At 41.1% G+C, this 24,393-nt stretch overlaps 1 protein-coding gene across 2 annotated transcripts; it reads left to right on the top strand.

The window, feature by feature from the left end:
- Positions 1-7,466: 7,466 nt before the first annotated feature.
- TCP11L2 (t-complex 11 like 2) lies at positions 7,467-24,082 on the top strand. Of its 2 annotated transcripts, none has more exons than XM_059816160.1 (11): positions 7,467-7,508; positions 10,323-10,453; positions 12,458-12,627; positions 13,907-14,039; positions 14,993-15,113; positions 15,841-16,061; positions 17,007-17,143; positions 18,164-18,345; positions 19,730-19,911; positions 20,645-20,817; positions 21,383-24,082. In XM_059816160.1, the coding sequence occupies exons 3-11, from the start codon at positions 12,492-12,494 to the stop codon at positions 21,619-21,621; spliced, it is 1,524 nt and encodes a 507-aa protein (XP_059672143.1). In that variant the 5' UTR covers positions 7,467-7,508; positions 10,323-10,453; positions 12,458-12,491; the 3' UTR covers positions 21,622-24,082. The 2 variants fall into 2 exon arrangements, with proteins under 2 accessions (XP_059672143.1, XP_059672141.1); XM_059816158.1 differs by having other exon boundaries at positions 13,904-14,039.
- The last annotated feature ends 311 nt before the right edge of the window (positions 24,083-24,393 follow it).

The raw sequence follows: 24,393 nt of genomic DNA, 5'->3' as shown, positions 1-24,393 counted from the left end.
ACGCAACCCAGCCCCCCGTTTCTAGTGCCTCTAGAGCAGAGACTTGGCATCCGGCTGGTCCCTGGGGCACACAACAGCTGCCTAGACTGGCCGGAGGGAGTGCTTCTGGCCCGACAAACACTCCCATCGGTTTCACGCACTGCTTTGTCTGAGCACACTCCGTACAGCCCGGGAGCTCAGCACCGAAATTCCCGGCGGAGCCTTTGCACTCCGAGCATGCTCTTTTGTCTCACCACGTCGGCGTGAGCCCGCGCCACTCATCTTCCCAACAGAGCATGTCCCGGCACAGGACAAGGAAAGGCTGAGCAGGCCTTCCCCTGCACCGCGGGCTCCAGCTAGGGCCTGCCAGGGCACGGAGCATAGAGCCACCATTTGATCTTCTTCATGCTCTCAGTTTTTGATCCTGCTTGTATGGAGACAGATTGGAGGGACGTAGGAGCTGACTGATTTGGATATGCTGGCACGAAAAGGAAAGTGGGGAAGAGGAGAGCGAGGCAGAGCAAATGGATAAGGTGCTGGTGGAGGAATCAGTCTGCTGTGCATTGAATTAATTAGTGGTCATATCAGGGGAAAAAAAACGCATCTGATGGTGTAATAGAGGATCCTTATGCAAGGGAACTGGGTGGGCTTGACGCTGCAATTTTAGGGCCATGGTAAGAGAGGGCTGGGGAGCGGGTGCTCTTCTACGTGGTGAAAAGGGGAGGAGAATGTGCTCTACACCTGTGTTTGGGTGCAAGGGAGATACCATATGGGAATAACTTTTAAACTTCTTTTGAAAATCTCTCAAATTTTCCAGCATCACAAAGAGCTGCTTAAACCCTTTTCAGAAACTGAGTAGTTTTATCTCGTTATCATATACTTGCTTGATTGTGGAAACTTGAAAAAATACAGCGTAAGTACCTTTCTGTCTGCCTACTGCTTTGGGCAGACTATAGGACAGATAATAGTGCAGAAAAACTTAACTGTGTCAAAAATACACCTTGAATTCATCAGTACTGTACTTCTTTTTTTGTCCTTTAGCACCAACTGAACAGGTTAACGTAATGACTATTGTATGATAGATATCTAACTGCTCTGCCAGGTCACTAAAGAATTTTATGATGTTTTGGGTCTAGATGCTTAATCACTGATGGCTTACAGGGAAGATTTTTGTAATATTTTATGTAAAGTTGTTCACATATGCACAGTGCAAGGCGAAGGTGTGTCACTGCATCTGATTTTTGTAACTATGGGGTACAATTCTGGAAGTGAGTCCTAATTCTTACAAGAAAGGACTGGGGCATACTTTCTTTTAACCTCAATAGGTACGTTGCAGGCAACAGCAATACAGACTTTTTCATATACTAGCTGATGGAGTACATTGCACTTGTATTTGCTTGGCCTTCTTCAGTTCTTGAGCCCCCTGTGCCTTCTTCAGTTCTCGTCTCCCCTGTCCTGATGTCCTGTTCACTGCTGCCTTTGAAATTGGAAGCAAGATGTCTTCTCCTGTCCAGAAACTCTGTTTCATGAGTTGCCTGAAGATTCAAAGCAAGATGCATACTGGAAGTTGCTCTTTCAAGAGTTAGTAGAAGAGAGCTTGCAATCAGGTGGTGTCTGTTGCTGGCAGCTTGCCTGAGGCATTTGGACCCAGGATTCTGGATCTAGGATAGCGTTGTAACAAAATGTCCAATGTGACAGAGTTTGTACTGGAGAATCCTAAAAATAAAAACATGCTAAAAAATCTTCTCCACTGCTTCCTTCCCGCACTTAACCTATGTTTCAGACAGAAGTAGAATAGAACAGAACCGAACCGAACAGAATAGTTCCAGTTGGAAGGGAATTACAACAATCATCTAGTCCAACCGCCTGACCAATGAAGCTACTCAGTTTCTAACACCACCTTCCTCCTATCCGATAGACATGCTGAGTAGCTAGGGTATCAGGATGGACTCTCAAGTACTTTTGAAAACTGCTTTTCATTTCATCACAAGATGATCAATGACCAAAGTAAGCTGATCCTGCATTGCCCCTTTCTTTCACAATTATTAAGACCAGAGAGGCTTACATGGTAGACTTCCATTACTGCCTCTGTCTCACATTCTCTCAGGGCGTTCATAACTAGAATCATGCAAAGCAATAATGGATTTAGACCTGGGCTAAAAGCAAACAACTGCTGGACAACCAGTAGTAATAGTGGTAGTTTCAAAAGGATTTGTTGTTTGTTTTTTTTAAGAACAATGCAATGAAAAGTTCTTGGCAGTTGGTTTCTCCCTCAGACGTGTTACTCTTCTGTATTTTAATGTGTCTAAAGCTAACTTTTAGAAAGTTTGTGTTCATGTCTGTATCTGTTAATATTTGCTCGTATTAAAGATCTGTGTGGGATGAAAGAAAACTCTGTTCAAGACGTAGAGTCAATGAATGAAAATAATGCTTTAAAGCTCTACTGGGGCTTCTGGGCAAAAATCTTACACATGTAGCTTCAGTGTCTCTAAGACACAAAAAAAAATGTTAGTAGCAACAAGCTCTTTCAGGTTGTACACCTGGGCTGCTGAACTGCTAGTACAAATGTGATTTATTTCCTTCTCATGCTTTTATGTTATACTAAAATGCATTTGCTTGCCAACAAGCATGAGTGGAAGCTCATTGCATTAATGTGCAAACCGTAAGTCCTTGCAAGATAAAAGCTTGAGGTGCTAATTTATCTGTTTCTCTATTTGATTACAGCAAGAAATCCAATCAAGTTTTGTCTTGGAAGACATTTTCTTTTCTTGGTCTTTCCTTTGATTCCTCTTTTTTTAAAAAAATAAATTTTAGGTTGAGTATTCTTCAGAGACTGTGAATCTTAAACCTAGGTAGGATCACAGCACCTGATCTCAGCCCGGCAAATCCACTTCCATTCAATACTTCTGCCAAGGTTTAGGATGAACCGAACTGTTTGGTCTGTACTGGTGTTCTAGTCAGTAACTACTAGCATGGGTGATAGAAGGAGAATTTCTAGTTGATTGTTTCAGGCGTTTTGTCAGCACAATTCTGTCAAATGCACAGACCTGAGGCCAAAAGTCACTAGCTGGAGAGGAACCTGGAGTGACTGCAGGTTATGAACACCACAACAGAACTGGGTTAGCTGATTGCCCTGACCCTAACAAGTAGCAGAGAGCTTGCACGGGGTCAGGAGGTTGTCTTAAATACATCCCAGAGGTGGCTGGAACTGATACAGGGGGGCTTGCACTGAAATGGATGAGGAACCCTCAGAACACTCTGTCCTCCTCAATACCATAGGAGTAGAAATCTTCAGCAGTAAATAAAGCACCCTGGGAAGGCTAGCATAGCAGAGTTTCCACAGTGAACATCTAGCCACAGCCTTAGCTGTCTCACACTTCATGATAAGGGGGATCTCAGATTTCTATTTAGGAAGGGCCTAGAAAGGCCAGGATCTGTAGCAGTACCCTAAGGTACCCAGGATTTTAGCTCTGAAGCTGTTTATTTCAGAGAGTTTACCATAAGAACTGACCCATATGGACATCACCAGAGACAATAATCAAGAGGATCATCAATGTTAAGCATCAAGGGATGTAAATCTGTTTCAGGTGGTAAGGCAGTGTAGGTAACTGTCATGCCATTTCTCCATCTCCAGCTTGGCAGTGACAAGGAAAATGTTAGCAATGTACTAGCTAAGGCTCTTTCTCACCAAGGAACCATTACAAACTATTTATGACCAGGAGTACCACTCTACAAACAGCTTCTTATTGTAGTTGACACAGTGGGTCAAACCGTTTTTTTCCTCTTACAGAGAGACAGACCACTAGTGCTCAGGGGAGTGTGCATTAGGAATTTGCTGAGGTGGTAAAGTAGCTAGACACTGCAGACTGGTGCGGCTGGGGAGTTTACTGATGTACCATTTTCTCTCAGAAATTTCAATATTCTGTTTTGCCTCTGTGTGAATTTGAAGCCAAATACTTCAGTGGGGAGAAGTAGCAATCTTGTTTGCCTCTCACAAGACTTATTTCTCCTTGGCATACAGGAAACCACAGAAGTGCAAGCTGAGAAAGCATCCTTACACCTGCCTTGTAGACCTTCTGTCTTACCCTTGAGCCTATTATAAAATCTGGGCCTGATGGTCTCAGTCAGCCCAGAGTCTTAACATCCATCTGTTAGCGCTAAAGCCAGTCTGCCTGGCTCAGTTATTAGGATTAGGGCAAAATATCTTGTGACTTCAAGTTATGTTCTCAACTTAGTTGTCATGGGCCCTGGTGTAAACAATAACATGCCTTGCCCTTTCCCTCTCCTCCCACTCTAACCGTCAGTTCGCCACATATTGGGACATTTCTGACCTATGGGGCCAAACACAGCTGCACGTCTTACCCATTCAGTAGCTGCGTTGCTGTTTGCTGTATAAAGCAGTGCATTAATTGTAGGCTTTATTGGCTTTGCCAGTTTTACTGGTAACAGTAAGGAAAGGTTATGAACTAACTTGCTGCAAAGGCTGAGCGCAAACTAGTCCTTCATTTCAATTACCAGCGCTTCTGTAGTGAAAGGCCAAGAATTAAGGCCAACTTGAGACACTAGTCAAAATTCCCAATTTGTACTTTGTCGTCGTTTAACCCCAGCCAGCAGCTAAGCACCACACAGCCGCTCACTCACTCCCCCCAGCAGGATGGGGAGAGAGAATCAGAAGGGTAAAAGTGAGAAAACTTGTGGGTTGAGATAAAAAGTTCAATAATTGAAATAATAATAAATTGTAATGAAAAGGAAAATAACAAAGAGAGAGAGAGAAAACCCAAGAAAGACAAGTGATGCAAATGAAAACAATTGCTCACCACCAGCTGACCGATGCCCAGCCAGTCCCCGAGCCATGCCTCCCCACCAACCTCCCCCCTAGTTTTATTGCTAAGCATGACATCATATGGTATGGAATATCCCTTTGGTCAGTTGGGGTCAGTTGTCCTGGCTGTGTCCCCTCCTAACTTCTTGTGCACCCCCAGCCTACTTGCTGGTCGGGTGGTGTGAGAAGCAGAAAATGCCTTGAAGTGTAAGGACTGCTCAGCAATAATGAAAACATCCCCTGTATTATCAACACTGTTTTCAGAACAAATCTAAAACACAGCCCCATACTAGCTACTATGAAGAAAATTAACGCTATCCCAGCCAAACCCAGCACATACCTGCATGTCCTATATAAGACATGAGGTCATTGATTTTCTTAATTGAGCAGTACAAATTTAAAGGCTGTACAATGACTTTTCTGGCTGACATTGTGGAAGACACAGACAGCAAGAAATGAGTGACGTTTCACCGTGGAGAGAACCTCCACAGTAGGTAATCTACTTCAAGATCCATATAATGGCCTATAGCTTCAGTGCCTCTGGATCAGGAAGGAACTGAAACCAAAAAGGAGGTTATATGCTGAGTACTGCAGTGTCTTAACTTATTCTTGGCCTTTGGACTGGGATCTTGAAGCATGTCTTTGGTGCCTCAGTTATATATACAGATGCACATCTCTGATTGATAGATAGATAGATAGATAGATAGATGATAGATAGATAGATAGATAGATAGATAGAGCAAGCTAGGTACTTAAGAATGGGCTCCAAAACAGCTGGTGTGCTGTGGGAGAAGGGCACTGCTACAGCTGAAAAAACGGTTGTTTAAAAGCCATCCCTTTCTGGAATTCAGTCTCTTACTCCGTGATGTAGGGTAATACCCCTGAGATACTTTTTCCTGTAAAGTTGATCTTTCATATATCTAGAAGCTAGTTTACCTGGTGAGGCTAGGGCATCCCTTTCCCTCCCTGTGCAAGCTAGGCCACTGAGCACCATGGGTTTCCACAATTGCCAGTCCACACAGACAGCACACAAAATGGACCCTGAGTCACTGGCCCTGGTGTTTGCTGCAAGTACTCTTTGCGCAGTTTTAGGTGATATAGCTGGTTAATTAATAAAAGGCGTTAGCAGCCATCACAGCAAAGACCAGAACTCAGGTTTCCTCCATCTTTCAGATGGCATTTAAGCCAAAATGGATGTAAAAAATAATAATAAATAACGCCCTTGGAAGTGAAAACAGTCCTGTACAAGGCAGTCCATCTGTACACCATCACAGACAGTCTTCTCCAAAGCTCTTTTGAGCTTCTCTTAGATTGTCATTGCCATGTGACATGCACAAACTGGGGCAAAGTAGTGTAAACACGGTTATTTAAAACATTGTCTTCTTTATGGAAGCTATCGGATTACGCTGTTGGACTTAATCCCATTTAATGTCTCTGAAGGCTGCGCTCAGAGCGGCAGGGCTGACAGGTGCTCTGCATCGCTGGGAGCAAGTGCTCCCGCTGGAGCAGGGCACTTGGCACTTCCGTAGCCAAACTCCATTCCCTGCTTCCGGCCCTTGGTTTTATAGCAGACGTTAATAGGACCTACAATGGGCTTTGGTCTATGCGAATACAACACCTCTCCCACATAGTTCATCATGCATGCAAGATTATTTGCAGGAAGGGAAGCTCAGTGTCTTCATGGCAAGCAAGGCTTGATTCAGTTAGCTCCTGCCTCAGAGATGACTGCCAGTGTTTTGCCCTGCATGCTTCCTGGTAGGTGAGGCAATGGTGGCACGTAGCTCCTGTGACAGGAAGAGATGATGACCCTGACAGGTACTGCTGGCCTGGTGGGTGTGTGAAACTGCCCGGTGGATGAGGTCAATATGTTAATAAATAAAGCATTTATGATAATAGTGCTGTACTGCTTCATGCTGCGTTCCTCAGTAGGCGCTCAGCAGGCCTCCAAACACCACAGCCATGAGCAAGGTGGGTGACTAAACTCGGCACAGTCCTGAGTGGCTTCCCTGAAGCGAAGATGGTGGGGGGTGGCAGAGGGGTCCAAGATGGCAGGGGGAAGGGGGCGCCTCACCCTCACGTCAGCGACTAAGGAAACCAGGGCAGGAAAGCTTCTGGGGGCATATGTAAACCCTCCTTGGCAGCGCAGCGAACAGAGACAGGCAGACACCCCCTGACATGCTACCTCTTCCCCTGACGAGAAGGGGCGGTTTGCCCACTCCCCTCTGTGGGGCCGCCGTGCCGCCCCATCCCCGGCGGCGGCTCCGGGGCGGCGCTAACGCGGAGGCCCCGCCCCGCGCTGGGGAAGGGGCGGGGTCAGTCCGGATCGACGCGGCTCTTCCGTAAACACCACCCAGCCCTTCCCCCGGCCTTCCCCCCCCTCGGGCAGGGTCCATTCATCGCGGGGGAGTCCGCGGAAGCGTCTTCCCCTGTCAGCTCATATTTCTCCCCGTTTAGTGCCAGGCCCGGGCAGAATGAGGAGACACGAACTGCTTCTGCTGGAATTGGCGCGGGTTGACACAAGTACCTCGGGCTAACTCGCCGCTGGCAAGCAGGAAAAGGTTACGCGCCCCCCCTGTCATGGCCAGAGATGGACGCGCCCAAGGAAGACACTAATAGTCCGGGCTGTGTGTATAAATCCGGGGGGGCCCGTTTAAAGCCCTGGCGAGCGCCGCGCAGGAGGGTGAGGTGCTGCCGCCGCCGGGCCGTGGTGAGTGACCGGGGCGAGCAGGTGCGGGGCTGCTGCCGAGCCGCGCCGTCCGACGGCGGTACCGTAGTGCAGGGCACACACCTGGGTGTCCAGGCACGTACAGGTGATGGGCTGCGGGTGAGTCCGGGTCAGAGCTGGCCCGGGGGCGGCTGCCCTCCCGCGCGGTGGGGGTGGCTGGGAGGTGGCGGGCTGGCGCTCCGCTCTGCTGCCCCGGTGGGGCTCCCGCTGCAGCAGGTGGGTTTCGCAGCCCCTGCTCCGGGTCTGCAGCGCACCCCTTGCCCCGTGCCTCCTGGGCCGTCTCTCTCCCTTAACGCCTGCTCTCCGACGGGACGATCCGTCCCGACGGGCGCAGCCGCAGGGTTTCACCCCGCAGCCCCGCTCCAGCAGCGCAGAGCAAGGGCACTCCGGGGCGCTTGGAGGCGGGCAGCCGGGCTCGCCTTCCCCGGGGCTGGCAGAGAGCGGGTTCCCCCTGCTCTTCTGCTCCTCCCTTCCTCCCCCCGGCCCTGTCCTTGGAAACGCTGTTTGTTTTGGTCGGCAAGTGCCAAACTCCTGCCTCCGGTAACTGTTAAAAACATGGGGCCGGGGGAGGAGACAGAGAGCGAAGCAGATGGAGGAAGAGGAGGAGCCGCCGCCGGCGGTGCCGCTCCCCCCGCGCCCCGCTGAGGGGGGCCGGTGGGGAGGGGGGCGGGAAGGGCGTCCCCGGCCTCCCCTCGGGGGGTTGTGTTGTGGCCCCTCGTCACGGCCCTGGAGGGGGCGCGTTGCCTGAATGTCTGAGGTGAGGTGACTCCCGCGGCTGTCCCGTGCGCAGACCTTGGGGGACGCGTACTCGTCTGGGTCTGAGGTGTTTTTAAGCCTTCAGCAAGAGAAGCCTATATATAAAGGGAAGAGCTGCGGAACTAGGAAGCTAAAGGAGAGAAGTGTCGGCTATAAGCTGTCAAAAACGAGGCATGAGGAAATTCTGTAACTCTTAACAAAGGCTCTTTTCTGCTCCTGTGCCGTGGGTGCTGACAAAGGTGGAGTCAGTGAAAGGGAAACTCGAGCCCAAATGAGATTCAGTCGGTGCTGGTTTGAAGATAGTAAGGATGTAAGCCCAGTAGAATAAACAAAGTTAAGGCATTTATACGGACAGAGCACTTAAAAAGCGTGCATGGATGGAGGGACTTGAACAAAGGAGGGCTGTGGAAAAACTTTTCTTGACGATGGTATCTGAAGGAATAAAACCCTTCCAAACTGACTTTTTCCCCCAGGTGCTTCATAAAACAGCTTCTAAAGGAAACCTTCAGGAATAAAAGGCATGTTTGTGTTCTCTAAAACTAATCTGATCTTGCAATCTTGATCAGTTCTAAGTAAATGATCGGGTTAGGTGACGTGGTGACCGTGTAAGAGCAAGATGCCTTTAGGCATCTACAGTGTTGTGTTCATTGCATCTTTACTGAAAAGAATAATCCAAAACTGTCTAAATAGCAGCAGAAACTGTGATAATTTAGTTCTTCCTTGTTAAATTTATTGGGTTTTGTACATTTAGTAGATATTTTTAGCTTTGTCTCCCATTTAGAGTTTATCCTTAAAAAACCCTGCAAAATAGTACTGATTGAAAGAAACCAAACGGTGTAATGAAGCCCACTGTGAAAGTAACCAACCTAATATAAAAGTAAACATCAGTTGCTTTTAATGCAGGAAGAGTAAAGCAGGTTGTAACCACAGGCTGACCCTTTAATAGAACAGGTAGGATACTAAGCTGTGTGTTAAAACAACAGCCTTATGTGAAATACTAATGAACAATGCAAAAAATAAGAAGATGGTATTGTCCACTCAAGATGCTGAGTTAAGAGATCTGGGAAGGCTAAAGGGCTTTCTGAAATACTTTTACCCGGGAATTACATTCATCTAAACTTAAAATTACATGCGAACATGGACCTTAGTAATTTATGAGAAGCTCTATGCTGTCTACAAAAGCATAAGGAAAAGCAGCTCTTCCAGTGTGTGCTATAAAGGACTAAGTAACTCAGTTGTCTATTGTTGTAACTAATTAGAAAAGCCTTTCTTTGGTTTGTATTTCCCTTTGGTATGCGCAATAAATGTACTTTTCTCTAAGCTTTTTAGCTGTTGGGCAGCATGTTTAAAAACTGTAGATGGCATATCTGGATTCTGCTTGTGTATTCACGGATGTTTACTTTGATGTGCTTGCTGCCTTGTTTATCTTTTAAAGTTAGAATTTGGCAATAATGTTCTGAATCTGCAGAATATACCCGTTCTTCCTTACTATTCCATTTGAAGCATCCTACTAGGGAATATATTTACTGTGGAAAAGATTGAAGTGTTTTTTCAGTGTGTCATCTTCTGTTGCGTTGTTGAAACTTCTTATTTAAATTAAGTCTTCTGAAGCACTCTGCTGGTAACTCTGCTGTTCGTATGTGTGCATGTATTGTAGGAACAGGTATGATCTTGGTACCTCAAAATATGTCATGGGTCTCTTTCGGCAACAAATACTTGTATTTCAAAGATCCTTTGCTGGGACTAGTATGTAAAGACTTAAAGTAGAAATTAAAATTATATATGTATATAAATGATTTGGTCGTCTTGGGAATCAAAATAAGGGTAGAAAATGGCAATGCTGACTTGCCTCCATGGCTGGTTTAGCACTTGCTGTCAGGAGCACCTTGCAAATCTGAATATTTCAATATTTACGAATTTGAATATTTATTAGAATTATCATACTGACAGTTAAGAGGAAGTTCTTTAAATGATGATGTTGAAATTGTGTGAGAATTTTTTTAATGGTCATTTAATTTCTTTTATGTTCTTAACACCTAGACTGAAGCAGTAGACACATCTCGAAGTGCTTACATTAGGCGAGTGATTTACTAGACCTTTTGGGCCAGTACACTGCTAACAAGGCTAATCAAATCTTTCGATGGACCACATGCAACATTAACCTTTTGGAGGTTAGTTACTGATACATAAATAAAGGGGGTTTATATGTGATTAAAGCCTGGAAATAGTGTTCTGATGCTGATCCAGAAACAATAGTGGGAGAGCAATATAAGCTTTGCAGGCTCTGTAGGGTTACTGTATTTAAATGAGTGATTCCACATCAAGAACCTGGAGTGCGTTGCACAGGTAGGTTACTTGCCATAACTAGTTTTCTAGTGAGTGCTAACTTTGAGACCTGTAACACAGATCTTAATTGAAGAAATAGTTTTAGACTCTTGTGTAACATTAACTAGTGACTCATTTCTAATTGTAACTTGGACAAATACAATTTTCAAGTCAAAAATAGTATAATTTTGTTTTCTAGTTTTTCTTGCAACTTTCAGTCTTGTTTAGTCAATACTATTTTAAATATCTGCTTGTTTTTAGTTGCTTGTTCGAAATTATAGAATTGCTGTTCTAATAAGAGTTATGATGTTAAGGATCACAACTAATGCTGTAAGTGTTGAAGCCATGACCCATATCCTGATCAAAAGTCTCTCCTACGGGCTTCTCCAGTAAGGTAGCAAACTGTCAGCTGTGCTCTTGCTGATGTGATTAATTCTTTTCACAAAAAACAGCATAAAACTTTACATAAATAAGGCACTCAGATGCATCCTCTTTCCTCTTAGAAGAGGAGGAGAAGTAAACATATGCTTAACAAATGTTAATCATCTCAATTAGCAGGGGAGTACTCATCAGTTAATACCTCATCAAGTTATAAAGGCCTATTCAGGATGAACTGGTACCCAAAAAATCAAATGCTCTAAGCTGTAACTACGTGCCAGCATAAAGAAATCTTCATTCTTACTCCCTTTTGTCTATCTCTTGACCCAACAATATCTTGAGTCACATAAATACACACAAAGATCACCCTTTTGCTGCCTAAAGTGGCTTTTTCCAACTTCAGCAACTGCAAAGTGCAGTATTCTTTCCCTGCTGAAGTTGATGCAATTTAATCATAAATGAAGTCATCTTACTTAAATTTGTTGATGGAAAGCATTGTTGGCTATGTGTCTTCATAAAGTCTACTACAGAATGTTTCATGGCAGTAATCAAAGGTGGACAGCTACTTTTGGTATCTGGGCCAAATTCTTTTGGTAGTAATTATGGCTGACTTCCAGTTTCCTATTTTAATATGATTATGGACATATTTTTCACTTCCTGTCATACAACTATTAATCATCTCTATAGCACTATGCAGCTGTCCAAATTCTCTGCAGTTGCAGATGATCTGTCTTAGGAGGCAGTTTCTTCATGTAGACAGAAGCACTATGAAGCATGACACTTCTCAGTGTTTGTCATGTATGCTGAATGTAATGTTAGAGGTTCAGAATTACCATTTGACTTAAAACAGGAAACCCATCCACCCTCACCCCTACGAGGAGTATTTTTTGGGTCTATGCCATTGTTGATCTGATTCTGAGCAAAGACCCACCTAAAGCAGCAGGCCAGACTTCTAGCTACATCCTGTCAGAAATATAGTATTCTGAATTATTTGCCTGTTCTCCCCCAGCGACTTCTATGTTTGCTTCAGAGTTGTTACACTCGGTGCAGTCCATTTGTGGAAGGAAGATAATTGCTAAACAGCACTTATTGGTGAAGTCAGGTGGGGGATGGTAACATCATGAGATGCCTTCATGGACACTGAGAACTTCCAAAATTCTGACAACAAACAACTTCAGGGGTTACTGTGGGTAGTCTTTTTTTAATATACCCAATTTACAGACTGTCTCTAACATAACCGTTAAGGTATGAAACAGCAGAAGGTACAAAACTTTCTTGCAGAACAGGTGTAGTTTGTTAATAACTGTATGATTCTGCATGTCAAGCCAGATCCTTTCTGTAACACCTTTTTAAGAAAGGCAACTACTTGTTCTTCATTCACAATATAATGATCATTATACTGACTTCTGAGAAACAAACAAACAAAAAAATAGTAAGTGCTGGTTTTATGGGAAGTGTATTTGTCTTTCCAGGTCTTGTTTACTGTAGCAGCTAAAGTGATTCAGAATGCCTCTCAATGATGACCAGAACAGTGATTCAGATTCTTCACGCCTCTCTGAAAGCACAGCTTCTTCTAGTGATTCTGAATATTCAAGACAGAGCTTTAACAGTGATTCTTCAAGCAAACCCAGTTCCCCAGCGTGTAAGCCTATTTCAACCTTACCTGTATTGTGCATAGACAGATAAGGCTAACTTATCTCATTTCTCTTTGCTGTCATGGGTAGAACCTGGGATTCTGAATCTCTGTTTAAGAGTATTAAGAGAAAGGCATGGCTTTCTCTCTGCTATGGAGCAGTGCATCTCCTTGTGTGTGGAACACCACCAGCAGCTGTATCCGTGGGGGTCTCCCTGTGCACTCCTTCCCTCCAGAAAGCGTAAGAAAATTGTGCCACCATGGACATCATAATCTTGAGCTAAGCTTGACATTGGTAGCAGTCTTCCACTCAGCCACATACGCTTTGTGCAAAGGGTGGGCTTCTTCTGTTTGCTCCATACACCTAAAAATTAAATCTGTAACTTACAGATTAATTTGATGTAACTTGATGTAATATTATAAATCTCAAATTCGGATTTTTTTTCTTACATAAATATTAGGATCAAACAGAAAAAACACATTTGCACAAGGAAGGTATTTTGAGTAACGATAAATAAAACCTTGGTTAAGATGTGCTTCATGTTCATGTCTGTAAACATTCTCAGACCATGCATACTTTTTAGTGTCTATGTAAGTGAAGTCTTGCATTAAAACAAGCTTGTTAGTGGAGCTGCAATTGGCAGCTGGCTTTTTGTCTTTATTACCAGTCTTCAAAGGCTTAATTCCAAATACTAAATTAAATGACAGAATTTGGGTGTTTAGAAACTTTGGGAATTTACTTTGCTTTCCAATGTAGAGTTTCTGTTATGATGTTAATACTTTTTTGTAAAAAGGGAGTGTAACTTATGATGCATCTGCTGTGGAACATAAGTGGGGGGTTCTCAAGTCAGTAACTTCAGAACCTTCTCTACAGGCAGTAAACCCACAATATTGCCATTATGCGCTCAGAATTATAATGGCCATCTGGTATCTGTTATTGCCCCGGCTTTTGGTCTGGTGGATTTTACAGAACAGTCAGTAGGAAATCTGTGAAATGCAAGATCCTGTTTTAAAGGAAAAAAGATACCTTAGTTAAGATGCAGAAATACAAAACTGCTTTTCAAAATGTTATGAGGCTTGTGTGGTATTACCCCCACACACACCCCCGATAAGCTGGGAGTTTCCTGAGTTAGTGTTTTAAGAAGATATAAAGACCTGGTAACCCTAGATTGTTTCTTCTAGAGTGCTAGAGTCCAATTAGCAAGCAGAAAAATTTCTAAATTTTAATATTTTCAATTGCACTTAACTATAGATATTTGGCTTGAATTGATCTTGTTTGTTCCAGCAGCAAGCCCTCCCAAGATTATTACATTTGATGAACTGATGGCAGCTGCAAGAAATTTGACGGACTTGACTCTAGCTCATGAAATTGCTGTAAATGCAAATTTTTGCATAAAACATGAAGACTTCCCACGGAACAGGTAAGAGCCTGAATTTTGCAAAAAGCGGCACTGGGGTTGGGAAGAGAGGAGAAATGAATGGAGCAGAAAATTTAAAAAAACACCCAAACAAAACCCCAAACCAAAACATCTTGGAAGGCTACAGATTTTTACCCTGCACCTCCAGGAGTCACTGTCAAAGCCATCTTGCTTGGAACAAGTGTTGCAGTCCAGCTGAGTTGATACACTGTCTTGGAGCATATTGCTTAGTCTGGAATGTCACATGGAAGATAAAAGGCTAATTCAATATGAATGCCCATAGTGAAGATGAGTATTGGTCTGTTCTGTGCGGTTCAAAGCCCTGTGGAAAAGACAAAATGGTGGTCTTCTATGCAGTTGTATGTAGTAGCTCATTGGTGCCATAGTGATAAGAAGACAGAGCTCATCATGAACACAGCTCTAATACTAGCTCCAGAAGAGATGCAAACATAGCGGGAGATCCAGAGGAAGTGAGGAGTAACTTCCCTAATGTAGGTAGCGAAAATGTTCTTGCTTACAGACATGTCTAACTTAAAATGACTCTGGTCTTACTTGGAGAAAACTTCTGTAAAAAAAACAAACAGGTTTTAAATTGCACAAGTCCCTTAACTGATAATTGGTTGTATGACAGAGAATAGTTTTTGAGAAAGCTTAGTGCATTACATTAGGACAATGAATACAAATTCAGTAAGGAAAAAGGAAAGGTAGTATCTCTTTACCTACATCTGAATTGCCAGCACCACTTCATAAAATACATGTGTTTTCGGAAAGACTTAACAGTCTAGACCATGTTTTGGGAGCTGATGATGCACAGCCCAAGAAAGATATGGTAGCAGGGCACAATAGCTAGTGAAGTGTTGTGTGTTTCCCAATAAGTGATCAGGGTGATCTAAAACACCTGCAAGGATGAAAGCTAGTTGGGAAACTTTTCTGTATCTAATTGATTTATTCTACAGCTTTGCAGGCACAGTGAAACAAATTGTACACAAGGCGTTTTGGGATCATTTGGAATCGGAACTGAATGAAGATCCTCCAGAATATGAACATGCTATCAAGCTCTTTGAGGAAATTAAGGAGGTAATGTTCCTCCTCCCCTGTGCCCCAGTATTGTTTTGTCAATTTAGGTCTGAGAGCCTCTTACTTCACTGAAGGGTCTGCTAACTCAGTCAAGCAAACACCTTCAAATTCTTTCTTTTGAGATGAAACCATGATTTTTCAGAACTGCAAATAGGTGTCTATTTATAGTATATTTATATTAATCAGAATATAGTCACAAATGTGCAGTGGCCTGTCCACTCAGCTTTCATTGCATGATGGTTAGCAAGTCAGCTCTTTCTCAGAGCTTCACATCTCTGCTAGGCTCTTCCCAGCAACATACTGTGAGCTTAGGGCATGAACAGGAGTATAAACATGACTGCACCTGCCCAAATAGACTTCATTGTTTATCATAATCACACAAGGAGCATACAAACCTTCAATCCTGGCACAATACTAAGTCTTTCAAAATTTTAAGTTAGTAAATGTTTGTTTTAGAGGGCAGCCTCCCAGTTTTTGAAAGAGTCTCATTGTTGACATGCTTTCTTGTTTACTGGCTTTGAGCATTTTTGCAGAACTGTACTGTGATCCTTTTAACAGTCCTTTTTTCCTGCTACCTTAGATAATGTTCAGTCTTAATGTGTGTTGTTACAGTTGGTCAGCTAAATACACTTGACACGTTAATATTAAAATCTTACTTCCATGTGTTCACTAAGTGATTTGGTTTTTATTAATAAGCTTTTCCTTTTTTTTCCATCCCCTGCTTTAGATTCTTCTTTCCTTCCTGACTCCTGGAGCAAACAGGATTCAAAATCAAATTTGTGAAGTTCTAGATACAGATCTTATAAGACAGCAGGCAGAACATAACGCTGTTGATATTCATGGGCTAGCTAACTATATCATCAACACTATGGGGAAGTTATGTGCTCCAATAAGAGACAACGATATAAAACAGTTAAAAGCAACTGACAATATTGTAGAATTACTAAGGTTGGTATTTGGGTGGCTTTTTTAGAAGAAAAACCTCTGAAAGAGTACTGGGCAATGGAAGAGGGGGGGTAAAGTATCGAAGTCTTAAATTGTGTCAGTTTACATAACGCCTGTTTTCAAACAATAGGAAAACTTATTTTTATACAGAAGCATTAAAGGGGAGGAGCTATGACACACTGTGACCAGAACATTATGTGTATCTTACTTTTTAATGAAAGGCATAGAATGCTTAGATCATAACACTACCAGCTCTGAATATCTAAGCCACTGAACAACAAAAAAGCACTCTTGCAATAATCTGTGTTTGGGAGACTGCTTTTTCAGTCTTGTTCATCCTTACAAAATTTAAGCAGCACGTTTGTACTGTTCCTTCTTGAGCTGTGTATTGCTTCCTTTAGGAGGCCAAACTTTGGATTTAAAATCTCCTTTAGTAAGGATCTTATTACTTGAACTTGAGTAAAACACTTGCATAAAAGGGCAGAAACCAGTTTACTGCTCCTTAGGTACACTGAAATATTAAGAGTAAATGGTAGTTGTTCTACTCTTTTATTGCAACTTGGATCCTGTACAGGGACTAAAGCAACTGGGTCAGAAGGATTGTTTCTCTTGGTGCAATTAGAGTGACTAAAAACTTAAAATCTGTTTATTTAGGCTGAAATGTACCAATTGATAGAGTTCTTGAAAACCCTTCTCTTTCTGTTACAGGGTTGTAGCATTTAGTGTTGCTACATACTTGTCCTGTTCGCTAACTTATACCAAGCCTTATACACAATACTCCTTCAAGTATCCTGGAAGATAGGTAACATCTGTTATGCTGAAATACCACTGAAGGAGTTTACTTCTCCCAGAATTGAAATTAAAGTGCTAATGTAGATGTACCTCACATGTGCTGGTTAAAATCAACAGACTATTGTAATTGTCAAATATTTAAACTCTTACTTTCAGACAAATATTCCATGTTTTGGACCTGATGAAAGTGGACATGGCTAATTACACAATTCAAAACCTTAGGCCATACCTTCAACGAAATTTGGTGGACTATGAAAGAACAAAATTCCAAGAAATTCTTGAAGAAACACCGAGTAGGTATCATGCTATATTTAATTTAAACCTTTCTTTAAAGAGAGGGCTATATAAAGACATGCTGTAAAAATCTATCAGTTGCAGTTGATTTGGAGGAAAACTTCAGTTTCTTGTCTGGATCTAACCAATGCAAAAGTTCTTTGACAAACAAGCTACCAATGGGCAATTGCTTAACTGGCTATAAAGTATGTTTAGCTGTAATCTGGGGTGCTTTCAGACAAATTTGTATGTGCTAAATTGGTTGGTATCTGAAAAACAAACAAACAATGGTTCTTACTGTCTGGAGGCAGAAGCCCTACATACTGAAAGATGAGACTTTATCTCTTTTGTGTGCAGCAAGTCTGTTACTACTCTGAAGTAAACATATAAAACCAGTTAGTGTGCCTGAAGGCTGGAAAGGACAGGATCGATTTTTTTAATAAACAAAAGGCAGGCTCTGAGGAAAACTTCTTAGGTGATGCAAAGTAACTTGATCCACTATTACAGGTTTTGTGTAATAGGGCTAAACAGTGTTGAGGAAAATATATTTTTCAAGAAGAAAAAGTAAACTTACTAACAACCAGAGGAGGGGCTTCTAAAATGGGAATGCTGAGCCACTGATACAGCCTATAGCCTGAGAAAACTCTTTAAAAACATTTCATTTGCAGTTCATACAGTTTATCTCCCTTCACCTCTACTTTCCAGTCCTGTGCCCCAGCTATTAAGTGACCTTCCTGAAAAAGGGGGCAAAAATGCTTTGGGAACTTGGGCTTTGAGGCTTTTTTAACCCAAAAATCTTGGCTGAAATCTAACAATTTGTTGTCAGGTTTGTACAAGCTAACTAGAATATTATGGTGACCAATGGAAGATGATCAGTGGAAAAAAGGGAGAGAATTTATGTGTGTGAAGACTCAGCTATACACTATGTTTGTTTAGTCTTCAGAAGTTCAATACTCTTTATGTGTACAACTCTTTTCCTTAACCTAGTGCTTATTTTGATGAAAGCATGCAGTAAATCTGTGCTGATTTGCAACGCTTAGGTGCCCTGGATCTCACAACGGAATGGATAAAGGAATCAATAGAAGATGAATTGTCATCTATTTCTGATGAATCTTCATCATCCCCTGGTGCTGACAGTAAACCAGTTATTAGTCCTACACTGGTGCTAAACAACGGCTACTTGAAACTGTTACAATGGGATTATCGCAAAACAATTCCAGAGGTAAGAAATGTATTTCAGTGTCTTCAGATCTCTAGCTATATGAAAAAATTGGTGTAGTGTAATAATCCTGCTATTGATGACAATAGGTGAAGTAGTCTCTTGCACTTCATAAATTTCTGAATAGTAAATTTGGAATTTGGAGAGTATATATGAGATGGGCAAGTCAACAACTAGACAAGAACAAGGTAAAGGTTGTTTTCCCTCTATCCAATCATAGCTCACTGGCTCCACCCTAAGAGCAGTCTTGGCCATGGTCAAAGGCTGGGCCTTGTACTGACAGCACTTGGCTTTCTGTATCTTTGAGAGTACTGACTATAGCATCCTGTTTTCCTAACAGCAGCAGGAATTGGTGGGATCACTCTTGCTTTAGAACAGAATTGGTAAAAACTTGAAGCTCTCTCAAGTCGATATTCTCCCTTTCTCAGTGCATATAAACTATTGCTTCAAGAATCAGTGTTCAGTTTTTCCCTCTATCTCCTGATTACTGACCTCTGCGACTTCCCGTAAACCCAATTTGGAATTGGCCATCAGTCAGGACTAAAATTAGCATCTGCAGTGAGCGCCTTAGCTATACTTACAGTGGCCTGGCAGAGGATTTGCTAAATACATGGGGATGCTCTTTGTGCTGTCCGTCAGTGGATGGAAGGGAAACCACCTTATTCTTACCTTCCTTTGAACAGTTTTGAATAAGAGCTACACACAGGTATCTGCTGGTGGATCTAGTTTGTCATACTATGAAATTACTACCAAACAGTTGAATGTTAATGCCCCTGTGCTTCTCAGTGGAGGGATTTGGTTAGGATGAACTCTTTCTAACCTAGAACAAGTCACTCCAGTCACATCTTGATGTGGGAATTACTTACATTCTTGGTATGATCAGCTGGCTTTTTGCCTGTAGCAGGTTATGTATCACTTGCAGAACCTGCTCTGGTGGTTGAACTGGTGGTTGTCATGCACAGTTTTTCATCACTGTCCATCAGTTACAGATTATGGCATTTTTCAAAAGACAGCTGAATCCAGAAGACTACTCTGTCTGTAACCTTGATCTCTACAATGTCCTCTGGATCCCCTGAGCGTTCCACATGGGCTGAATTGCTGGTTGTGGATTTCTGTCAGCAGTGATGAGGAATAAGATACAGTGTCCTAAGTTTTCTCTGCACTGAAGGCATTACCTTTCTTCCCACCACAGGCTTACTTCTGGTACTCATGCATAATGCCACTTTGTGCAATTCTGTATATTCAGGGTATTTCAGCTGCTGTCTCTTCTGACTTTGCGTATTTGTGATTAAAAATATTAATGCTTCGTGACTGCATCGTATATCTGTCCTTTTCCCTACCCCTCTCTCTCTGTATTCCTAAATTAGTATTACTGTTTCAATTCTAGACTCTAATAACAGATGAAGTTCGTCTTCAGGAGTTGAGAGAAAAGCTCAATCAGTTAAAAATCATAGCTTGTGTTTGTCTCATAACAAACAATATGGTGGGTGCAGCAATTGTAGATGTGCCTGATTTTGCTGACCAACTGAAAAGGATCTCTGTTCCTCTTCTTGAAGGCATGAACAAGAAGTAAGGCCTTGTTTTTATTACTCTTTGTATTTTTTTCTCAACAGGAAATACCAGGTGGATCTGAAAACCCTTGGAAACAAGTCAAATGTCATAGCCAGTGCTTGTTAATAATAGGAAGATAACAAATTTTAATAATCTGTATCTGTATTCCCTTTACAATATAAGTCCACTGTATGTTAACACATGTTTTCAAAGTTATATTTTAATGAAATCTTAATCTTGATGCTAGTCTATAGAATTTGGACCCTAGTACTAATGTTCATTCATATGCTCCTAATACTGGAGAGACTGTGGTAGTACATTCACTAAATTGTCTTGTCAGTTGCCTCAAACTTGTACGTAGTTTAAGCTATTTGGCTGCCTATTTCTGCTGCCACTTGCACTACAAGCAAGTCTGATGCGATCTGAAAGAGTGTCTCAGAATAGTTTTTCTCACGAAATGGTATGCCTGTGGCCCAGAAAAACACCTAAGCATAAGGGCAAAAGGAACTGGTGTTACTGCTGCACACTTGAAATGATTTTTCCTGATTGAATCACAATTAGATCCTTATTTTATCTTCCATATGGAGATTTGTCCTCTATCTGTAGATGTACATAAAACTGCAGAAGCAAAAGATAACTTCTCTAAATTCTTTCATTGTAGAGAGCAGGTTGAAAATAGAAAGGAGACAAGTGAGGTCACCTTATGCTACAGAAACTGTAAAGTTAATGCTTTTCTATTTCTTTCTTCCAGAACTTTTGATTTGAAGGAAGCTCTGAATGCGATTGGTGTCCAGATTTGCAGTAAAGTGAACAGGTCTCTAACTGAAAGAGGTCTTCCCACTCTTAATGCAGAAATGCAGAGTAATTTAATGGGTCAAATTGCTCATATTGTTGAGGAGAATAATCCTGTCAGTTCCTTGATTGGTTAGTAAGATAATACATAATTGTGTTATTGTATGTGTCTGTATATAAACTTACTTCCAGCAAGCTTAATCAGTTAATTATTTTTTTAAAAGCACTTTCTTACTGTAGTAAAATACTGGGTCAACTAAGAGTAAGGAAATGTTGTTTATTTATAGATGTTCTTGGTATGCTGCAGAGCATTGTTAGTCGCAGCTAGAAATAATTGAAAAAGTGTTTGTACAAACAACCTAGAGATGCTAGTATTTTGGAGAAGAATTTAGAAAAAGGAGTGCTATTCAGTCTCCCTTCTGTCAGTTTTGGCTTTAAACCTAGCAGTTTTTTCTTTTGATTCTCCATTACCTAATATGAAGTACCTTGTTGCAGCAGGTTTATGCTGTGTCTGCCTTGCAGGACCCAACTTTTAAGAATCTTTCAGTATTGTTTCCCACTGCAGCACAGGCTTGGGAAGAGTCGTTACCTACACGGTGTATTTTTTACTGTGCTGATGTGCAAGGTGCTTACAAAGTGAATATGGCTTCATTTTGGGTTTATGTTTGTTCTGAGCATGCTTTATATTCCATTTCAGACAAACGAATCCAGTTCTTCATGAGAAGCTTGCTTGCTCTTCCGAGTTTTCAGAAGTGTATGCCTAGTATGCCAGGAGGCCTTTCTGTGATTCAGACGGAGATGGAGTTTGTTGGATCTCAGTATGCGAGCATTGTAAACTTTAATAAACAAGTGTATGGACCATTCTATGCAAACATACTTAGAAAACTACTTTTTCCTGAGGCACCAATGGGGAAAGCAGAAACACCTACCAATTAAATAGGTCATATTTCTGTACCCATTTTTTTACCTTCCAAGACAGTGATCTGACTTTCCCACCAAGAACAGCCCACTCCAGTGACTATTAATGAGCGAGATCTTGTAAAATGTAGGCAGATAGTTTCTGAAATTCACTGGAAAGAAATTAATTTCAAGGCCATATATATTTTAATAGACTCAATTTGTTTAATGGATTGTATCACTTGTAATAGCCAGTGAATTATTAGTTTAAGGCAAGCATTTGTTATGATTTGCAGTGGGAAAGAGCTGGCAAAGTATTTACTGTTTTTGCCACCATTAAAGCATAATGTTATTTTTCAACTTAAATATATTTACATATAGCAATGCAATTATGAAATGACAAAACAATTGTAGATAAAATGTACTATGCTTACATTTTATTTTTGTAGAGCAACATCTAATAAAACAGCTATGTTTCTGAAAAGACTTCGAAGCAAAAAAGCATAGCATAACTGCTTTTGTAACCAAAATCAGCTTTGTACTAGGCCAAGTTCTGGTACTCCTGCAATAACTGGAACCGGAACTTAGCCTCTGTTACATTAAGGAATGCCAGTATTATAACTGTTTGGAGAATAGCAGTTACAGAAGAAGCATTCACCACTTAAAGTAGGAATCCTTCAGAACTTCTCAACTGTAATTGAGATTAATGATAAGCACCTAAGAAACATGATGTTGGTGGTGTGTTGTGGAGTAAATTTCTGTATATAATGTTTATAAACATTTTGTTTATCCAGTGGAGGTCATAAAGATCTTAAATCTAATCTCTAATATATGTATGTACTGATCTTTGATCTTAATGGGTATTAAGTATTTTTAAGCTAGGTCTTTTTGACCTTTATTCCCGAAAGCACTTGAGAATGACCTTACAGAGTACCACAGAGCAACTTCCCCTTTTATATTCTGTTGGATGAGGGCATAAGCTTTTCAAAATACGCTCTTGGGTCTGAAAGCAAGAACCCAAATGATTAGTCATTCTTGAAAATTTGATGAGATTAACTTTCACCGAGTCTGTGAGAAATGCTGCAGTTTTCTTCAAATTCCTTTGGAATAGGCCCCAATACTTAGTTCCCATTTAAAGCATCAGGAATCTTGCATACAGAAAATCAATAGGCTTGAAGTTGAGAAACGTGGAAGTAAACTTCTGTAAATTTATACAGGCTTTATTTTGCGTATTTCAGATTACTGGGAATAGATACTGCTGGAATATGTATTACAGACATGTTCTTGTCTATGAAATTGAGTCATAATTTACTTGAAAATGATCTTTTAATATATTACCATATAATAGTCCTTTTAAAATGTCATATATATATAAAAACTCCATGTGGTACAAGTTATATAACTTGTTTTTAATATTTTATATTACAATCTATTTTTATGAAGAGACAAAAAAATGCCCGTAAAAGCTTAATGTGTCACATAAATTGTGTATGTACATTACTATGTCTATCATAAAGGTATAAAAAACTGGGCATTATTAGCACTGTGGTTTTGTAGTTAATTTTTACAGAATTGTGTACTCTTTTTAGTAAGGGAAATGACTTCTAGTCAGTTGTTCCTCAGTGTCCAAGGCCTTTGGCCAAGTGTACATGATAAGAAAAACTTTCTTCAAAATGCCTTTTTAGAAAAGAAATTTCTCTAGTGCACTTCAGCTCTATCCCTTGTAAAAACATTGCACAAAATAAAGATGAATACATATTTTAAAGGGAATTGTTTCCTGAAGGCTGAAAAACCTGAGAGAAAGGAACTCATAGAATATAGTAATTGTGCCATGAGGTAAAACAGGCTTGTTCAGATGAATATGAAACTTTGATGTGGAATTCAAAATTGTCAGGAGAAGAATGTATTTCAAAAGCAATTACGTGGAATTAAATCTTAGTGATTTGCTACATCTTTAGAAATACCTAAACTATTTTGAGCTTCAGCCAAAAGAGGATTTTATGAACATTTGAAGATTATTTATAACATGATTATGAAAGTTTTATCATAATACCTTATATGCATTCTATTGTAAAAATAAATATCAAACTATAGCTCTTTAATGTATTGGGGAAACGGTCATACTAGTTTTTACCAGTAAATAGTCAAAAAATGAGGATTCATTGGGTTTTTTAATAATTAAGGTGACTTGCAAAGGGCATTTTAAGCATGGCCTATGTTTCAAGTGATTGTTTAATGTATCTTAATTTTTATTTAATGTTTCAAACATGGATGTTGCATTTGTTTAATGTCATGTGTTGCATGCTGTTCATGCTACTGTGGCTGAAACGCACTTGCCTCTACTCTGAAGCTGTCCTTGTGAAACAAGATGCCATTCTGTAGCAGCTTTCTTTGTTGAAATACAAATATTTGAGGTTTTGTATGCATTAAATTTTGTTTGTGATACTACTGCTGGTGAAAAGTCATTTATGCAAACTTAAATGTAATAGATTGTTAAATACCGAAGATAAATGACTGCACTAATAATACATTGTGACTCTCTTTTTCTGTAACTTCTCGGTTGCAGCTGGAGTGTAGTGAATTTAATCTAGCTGCACAAATAACATTCAAAACACTCACTTGCTTAAATCTGACTCCTTGGAAGAAGGTTGTATTGGGTTTGCATGGCAAGGTTTTGGTAGTGCGGGGGGGCTACAGCAATGGCTTCTGTGAGAAGCTGCTAGAAGTTTTCCCCCATGTCCAAACCAGATCTGCTGCTGGCCAAGGCCGAGCCAATCAGTGATGGTGGTAGCACCTCTGTCATAGCATATT

Source organism: Gavia stellata, chromosome 4, assembly GCF_030936135.1.
Source record: "Gavia stellata isolate bGavSte3 chromosome 4, bGavSte3.hap2, whole genome shotgun sequence".
Classification (NCBI taxonomy): domain Eukaryota; kingdom Metazoa; phylum Chordata; class Aves; order Gaviiformes; family Gaviidae; genus Gavia; species Gavia stellata.
Note: the sequence above shows the minus strand (reverse complement) of the source record. Positions and strands in the feature narration are given on the sequence as shown.

Bases quoted from the DNA above. Each gene is read 5' to 3' on its own strand.
- TCP11L2 (XM_059816158.1), top strand. From the start codon at position 12,492: ATGCCTCTCAATGATGACCAGAACAGTGATTCAGATTCTTCACGCCTC. The intron at 12,628-13,903 runs GTAAGCCTATTT...TGTTTGTTCCAG, and splicing joins CAAACCCAGTTCCCCAGCGT to CAGCAAGCCCTCCCAAGATT. The intron at 15,114-15,840 runs GTAATGTTCCTC...CCCCTGCTTTAG, and splicing joins TCTTTGAGGAAATTAAGGAG to ATTCTTCTTTCCTTCCTGAC.